This window comes from Rhinoderma darwinii, chromosome 3, assembly GCF_050947455.1.
Source record: "Rhinoderma darwinii isolate aRhiDar2 chromosome 3, aRhiDar2.hap1, whole genome shotgun sequence".
Lineage (NCBI taxonomy): Eukaryota > Metazoa > Chordata > Amphibia > Anura > Rhinodermatidae > Rhinoderma > Rhinoderma darwinii.
The window spans coordinates 123,657,085-123,664,355 of NC_134689.1; the positions used below are offsets into that span (position 1 = coordinate 123,657,085).

A 7,271-nucleotide genomic window follows, 5' to 3' on the forward strand; every position below is an offset into this window, starting at 1 on the left:
TTTGCATATTTTGGATTTTGTATGAGTGATTTTAGGTTTGTACAATCTTTTTAATGGTGTTTTTATAAGTGGAGGCAAAACAGGCAGTCATTTACCTAAAGTAAGCCGCCTGTTAGACTCTCCCTTAGAAATAATGGAGGGCTTGTGTGCGTTAATCCAGGGTCTTTCCACAGGTAAACTGCGTACATTCACATATATTCTCTTCATTCAGTGACTTCTATCTTCCAGGTATTTGCTCTGCTGTGGATTGCAGACTGGATGGTTCATCACATTTGGAGGAAAGGAAAGGATCCAGACAGCTTCTCCATTCCTTATCTCACTGCTTTGGGCGATCTTTTAGGAACTGCTTTACTTGCCAGTAGTTTCCATATCCTTTGGCTTATTGGAGACCGAGATGGTGATGTTGGTGACTAGCACGTATATCTTGGACTTCTAGCCTCGTTGTGTGCCTAGATAATCATTCCTTGAAAAGAAGACAATGAAATATCAAATTACATATGAACCAATTACACAGAACAGGACATCTGTTTTTATTAAGGATGAAAATTCTTGAATTTCTACAAATTTTCTGTAATTTGTAACTGTAATATTAATCAACAAGAGCAGGGAAGGGGGTTGTGTGTTTTACTAAATGCACCTTACATTTGACTTGTACATGTTTTATGGCTTTATTCATTTCCAGAGAGAATTCATGTGTTTAGACTATTCCATGGCTCAAGGTGGGTTCTATCCTGATACGTATTTTTTTCTTTCTTTTATGTAACATTTTGACTGATTTTAGTAGCATTAATAATAATGGTACGTTTGTTATTGCCAACTCTGAGCTTAACATTTTTATGTAATTTATTGTATTACTTTTCCATTATCTGGCAACCATCGTCAACTTTAAAGATGACATCTAATGATAGTGTGCCAGTGTACTAAAGAATACAAGCTGGCATTGTTCCATCAATTCTAGGATTGCCAAATATTTGTTATGGCATTTCACTTACTAGATATCCAACAAAGATAATATATTTCTAAGTAACATGTATTGTATATAGAACTATTCACATACATTATGGGTCCATTTGCCAATGACGTCTTTTAGATTTCTGCTGTACATTTCCTACAGAATTACCTTATAGGGCAATGAGAATTGTATTGACTAGTTTGTGACTGTGCCACTTTTTCAATGTAAAAAATCATTACTTGTGCCAGTTTGGTCAGATGTTTAAAAAAAATCGCATATTAGTAATTTAGCACAAATACATCTTTGTACGGTACTAGCAGCTATAGTTTAATTTATTTCCAAATAGATGTTTGGGGGGGAATAAACCAATGATATGACATTTATGTTTCCCTTGTATAGGGTATAGTACCATCATTGGATGGTGTACAGTAAGCCATAGGAAATAATTTTTCTTGAGATAAGAACTCTGGGTTTAATAAAGGAGTCTAAATCGTAACCCCTTGAGTACCCAGCTCATTTTGGCCTTGAGGACCAGACCCATTTTTTCAAATCTGACATGTGTCACTTTATGTGGTAATAACTCCGGAATGCTTTTACCTATCCAATTGATTCTGAGATTGTTTTCTCGTGACATATTGTACTTTAGGTTAGTGAAAAAAATTTGTCGATAAATTTATTGCTTATTTGTGAAAAACACCAAAATTTAGAGAAAATATGAAGAAATTATGATTTTTCACATTTTAAATCTATCTGCTTGTAAAACAGATAGTAATACCACACAAAATAGTTACTATTTCACATTTCCCATATGTCTACTTTATGTTTGCATCGTTTTTTTAACATCCTTTTATTTTTCTACGACGTTACAAGGCTTAGAACTTTAGCAGCAATTTCTCAAATTTTCAATAAAATTTCAAAAGGCTATTTTTACAGGGGCCAGTTCAGTTCTGAAGTGGTTTTGAGTGCCCTATATATTAGAAACCCCCATAAAACACCCCATTTTGAAAACTGCACCCCTCAAAGTATTCAAAACAGCATTCAGAAAGTGTTTCAACCCTTTAGGCGTCTTACAGGAATTGAAGTAAAGTAGAGCTGAAATTTGAAAATTTCATTTTTTTTTACAAAATTCATTTGTAATACATTTTTTTCTGTACCACAGAAGGTTTTACCTGAGAAACGCAACTCAATATTTATTGCCCAGATTCTGCAGTTTTTAGAAATATCCCACATGTGGCCCTAGTGTGATAATGGACTGAAACACAGGCCTCAGAAGCAAAGGAGCACCTAGTGGATTTTGGGGCCTGCTTTTTTTAGAATATATTTTAGGCACTATGTCAGGTTTGAAAAGGTCTTGTGGTGTCAAAACAGTGGAAACACCCAAAAGTGACCCTATTTTTTAAACTACACCCCTCAGGGAATTTATCTAGGGGTATAGTTAGCATTTTGACCCCACAGGTATTTTGCTATGTTTATTGGAGTTAGTCTGTGAAAATGAAAATCTACTTTTTTTCTGGAAAAACGTAGAAGTTTCGAATTTTTGCAAGGAATAAAGGACAAAAAGCACCCTAACATTTGTAAAGCAATGTCTCCCGATTACGGCAATACCCAATATGTGGTAATAAACTGTTGTTTGGACCCACAGCAGGGCTCAGAAGGGAAGGAACGCCATTTGGATTTTGGAGTGCTGATTTTACTGGAATGGTTTTCGGTGCCGTGTTATGTTTGCAATGCCCTGGAGGGACCTAAACAGTGGAAACCCCCCAAAAATGACCCCATTTTGGAAACTATACCCCTCAAGGAATTTTTCTAGTGGTATAGTTAGCATTTTGACCCCACAGGTTTTTCGCTGCATTTATTGCAATTAGTCTGTGAAGATGAAAATATACTTTTTTTTCTGAAAAACGTAGAAATTTCGAATTTTTGCAAGGAATAAAGGACAAAAAGCACCCCAACATTTGTAAAGCAATTTCTCCCGATTACGGCAATACCCCATATGTGGTCATAAACTGTTGTTTGGACCCACAGCAGGGCTCAGAAGGGAAGGAACGCCATTTGGATTTTGGAGTGCTGATTTTACTGGAATGGTTTTCGGTGCCGTGTTATGTTTGCAATGCCCTGGAGGGACCTAAACAGTGGAAACCCCCCAAAAGTGACCCCATTTTGGAAACTATACTCCTCAAGGAATTTTTCTAGCGGTATAGTTAGCATTTTGACCCCACAGGTTTTTCGCTGCATTTATTGGAATTAGTCTGTGAAGATGAAAATATACTTTTTTTTCTGAAAAACTTAGAAATTTCGAATTTTTGCAAGGAATAAAGGACAAAAAGCACCCCAACATTTGTAAAGCAATTTCTCCCGATTACGGCAATACCCCATATGTGGTAATAAACTGTTGTTTGGACCCACAGCAGGGCTCAGAAGGGAAGGAACGCCATTTGGATTTTGGAGTGCTGATTTTACTGGAATGGTTTTCGGTGCCGTGTTATGTTTGCAATGCCCTGGAGGGACCTAAACAGTGGAAACCCCCCAAAAGTGACCCCATTTTGGAAACTATACCCCTCAAGGAATTTTTCTAGCGGTATAGTTAGCATTTTGACCCCACAGGTTTTTCGCTGCATTTATTGGAATTAGTCTGTGAAGATGAAAATATACTTTTTTTTTCTGAAAAACGTAGAAATTTCGAATTTTTGCAAGGAATAAAGGACAAAAAGCACCCCAACATTTGTAAAGCAATTTCTCCCGATTACGGCAATACCCCATATGTGGTAATAAACTGTTGTTTGGACCCACAGCAGGGCTCAGAAGGGAAGGAACGCCATTTTGATTTTGGAGCGCAGATTTGGTTGAAATGGTTTTCAGGCGCCATGTTGCATTTGAAGAGCCCCTGAGGTATTAGTACAGTGGAAACCCCCAAGAAGTGACCCCATTTTGGAAACTACACCCATTGAGGATTTTGTTTTAGGGGTGTAGTGAGCATTTGGACTCCACAGATGTTTCATAGAAGTCATAAACATTGGGCAGTGAAAGTGAAAATTTGCATTTTTTCCAATAAAAAGTTGATTAAGCCCCAAACTTTTCATTTATACAAGGGGCAATAGGAGAAAGAGCACTGCTCAATTTGTTACCCATTTTCTCTTGATTACAGCAATACCCCATATGTGGCTGTAAACTGCTATATGTGCACATGGCAAGGGTCAGAAAGGAGGGAGCACCATTTGGTTTTTGATCACAGATTCTGCTGGAATATTTTTCAGGCATCATATTGTGTTTTCAGAGCCCATGAGGTACCAATATAGAGGAAACTCACAAGATGTGACCCAATTAAGAAAACTACACCGCTCAAGGTATTCATCTAGTGGTATAGTGAGAAATTTTACTTTTCAGATTAGGAATTAAAACAAAATTGGTAGAATTTTAATTTTTATTTATTTTACAAACGCGTGGGTTTGATGAAACATTTTGGGGATGTATCAAGCACCAATGAGAAAAAAAAGAACTCACAATTCATTCATTTTTTTTTCCTGTGTTCATTGATACCCTATATAGGACCTTTTTGTATTGAGGCACACGGTGAGGCCCGGAAGTGAAGGTGTACCATGAGCCTCTTCAAGGCCTAGTTTTTGCTTGGGTGATTTTGGGCCACCATGGTGGTATTCATCTAGGGGTATAATGATTTTTTGTTTTGTTTTATATATCCAATTGGTGCACAAGTGGACAATTTTTAAATGAAGGTGACATAAAATTTAAGATGAAGTTTATATGGACATCCTGAAAATGGCATGAAAAAAATTAGTAGTCCACTGAAGAATGGTAAATTCTGAAACATTCTTTCATGCAAAGCCCTGGTTTGGAGGGGCAAGTGCTGCATTGATATATTGTATCCTTTCGGATACCCCTCTTCGCGCACACGCGACATCGTTTTTGTGGATGGCTCTTTTTTTCGGTTGGGGGGACTTCACTGGGGAAGTGCTGGCCAGGGACAATTCTATTTGCCTCACTTCCTGAAGCCCTGCTACTCGCTCCTTCCTCTTGGTCTTTAAAAATTAATTTTTTAATTACTTTTTCAAGGTACTCGAGGTACCTAGAACGATTGCCAGCACTTCGGTACAAAATAAAAGAATTGAGGAGGGCCATTTCAATTAAATATACGGACAGTTTTTTGTACCATACTTTCGTCTTTCGCATGGCACAGTATGGCTTCATTAGTTGATCTCCCAAATCCACCCCTCCCATATGCTTGTTGTAGGCCTGTATGCATACAGGCTTTGAAACAGTGGTGCTTGTTCCACGCACTGAAACTGGGCTTGTGGTGTTGCCATGCATGGTGGAGAGAATGAGGACCTCTTTTTTGTCCCTGAATTTTACCAGGAGCACATTTTCATCATATCGTGCCCTGGTTTCGCCAACTGACAGTTTCTCAGCAAGAAAAGGCTTTGGGAGGTATTTTAGATTCCTGCGAGCAGTGCCACAGGCCATTGTTTTCCTTTCAACAAGGCACTTAAAAAGCGGAACGCTGGTATAAAAGTTGTCGAGGTATAGGTGGTACCCCTTATCCATCAGAGGATGCAGCAGGTCCCACACTATTTTACCGTTTGTGCCAAGAACTGGGGGGCACTCTGGGGGACTAATCTGTTTGTCTTTCCCCTCGTACACACGAAAGGAGTGTGTGTATCCAGACTGGCTCTCGGACAGTTTATATATTTTTATGCCATATCTGGCTCTTTTGTTTGGCAAGTATTGTCGGAAATGAAGCCGTCCTTTGAAATGGACTAACGATTCATCAATGGCTATGTTTTTTTCAGGAACATAAACTTCTGCAAAAACCAAATTAAAATATGTGATGATGGGCCTAATTTTGAACAGCCTATCAAAATTTGGATGATCCGGGGGGGGGGGGGGGGGGGCACTGCTCATTGTCAGCAAAGTGCAAAAACTTTAAAAGGGCCTCAAAACGTTTTCGCGGCATCACAGCACGGAATACAGGTGTATCGTACAAAATATCTGTGGACCAATACGATTTGATGGTGGGCTTTTTTACAAGGCCCATGTGGAGCAAGAGCCCCCAGAAGGTTGCAATTTCATTTGCATTGGTTGGGTGCCAAGCTTGGGTTCTGGCATAATGGGATGTCGGATTTTTGCCTAAGAATTGTTGTGCATATAAATTTGTTTGCACAACCATTAGGTCAACTAAAGTATCCGAAAAAAAACATTTAAAAAAATCTATTTCCTGAAAGTCAGTTGGATTTATTTTTATGCCAGGGGCAGAGGTAAACGCAGGAATTTCAGGTGTGTAAGAGGTAGGCGGTAGCCATACGGGGTCACTGGTGCTGGGGTCACTGGTGCTGGGGTCACTTGTGCTGGGCTCATTCGGATCACTAGCCCTGCTTCGTTTCTGAGGGGGTTCCTCATCACTGGAGGAGGATAACACAAACTCAGATCCACCCTCACTGGCGCTATCTGTATCTGAACATAAAATGGCATATGCCTCCTCCACGCTAAATAGACGAGACATTACGGGTGTGTAATAACACTGCACTAACCCTGACGTGCAAAACTAAATTCCTGAACAGTATTGGCAAGGAAACTGTGACGTGCAAAAGTAGCACACAAAATTACTACTAAATTACTAAAACTTTTTTTGTATTTTTTTTTTTTGTTTTTTTTTTGTTTTTTTATATTTTTTTTATGAAGAACTAAAGGATAGGGCAGTAAAGAGGGCTGATGGGCACTAAAGGGGGCTAATATACTGATGGGCACTAAAGAAAAGTATTATATAGGTTTGATTGTTACTAGGGAGGACTGATGGGCACTATAATGAGCAGCAAAGGGGGCTGGTGGGCACTAAAGATTGCTGGTGGGCACTAAAATGGCTGATGGGTACTAAAGATGGCTGGTGGGCACTGGAGAGGGCTGCTGGGCACTAAAGGGGGCTAATATACTGATGGGCACTAAAGAGTATTATATAGGTTTGATTGTTACTAGGGAGGACTGATGGGCACTATAATGAGCAGCAAAGGGGGCTGGTGGGCACTAAAGATTGCTGGTGGGCACTAAAATGGCTGGTGTGTACTAAAGATGGCTGGTGGGCACTGGAGAGGGCTGCTGGGCCCTAATGGGCACTAAAGAATATTATTAGTTATATTCTGAGGGATGATGGGCACTATAAAGGGCAGATGGGAACTATAAAGGGCAGATGGGCACTATAAAGGGCAGATGGGCACTAAAAACGCTGTTTTTCCACTGTTTTCAACTGTAGTTCTGTCACTCTCCGATCTCCTCACAGTTCTCACAGAAATGAGGAGATCAGAGACGCTGACAG

General features: G+C 39.5%; 1 protein-coding gene across 1 annotated transcript in view; it reads left to right on the plus strand.

Moving 5' to 3' along the window:
- Positions 1-1,670, plus strand: part of SLC41A2 (solute carrier family 41 member 2) — a 76,818-nt gene extending 75,148 nt beyond the window's left edge. Inside the window, exon 11 of the mRNA XM_075856646.1 lies at positions 229-1,670. Within this exon, the coding sequence (XP_075712761.1) occupies positions 229-414 (186 nt within the window). The 3' untranslated portion in view covers positions 415-1,670. The remainder of the gene's footprint in view (positions 1-228) is intronic.
- The last annotated feature ends 5,601 nt before the right edge of the window (positions 1,671-7,271 follow it).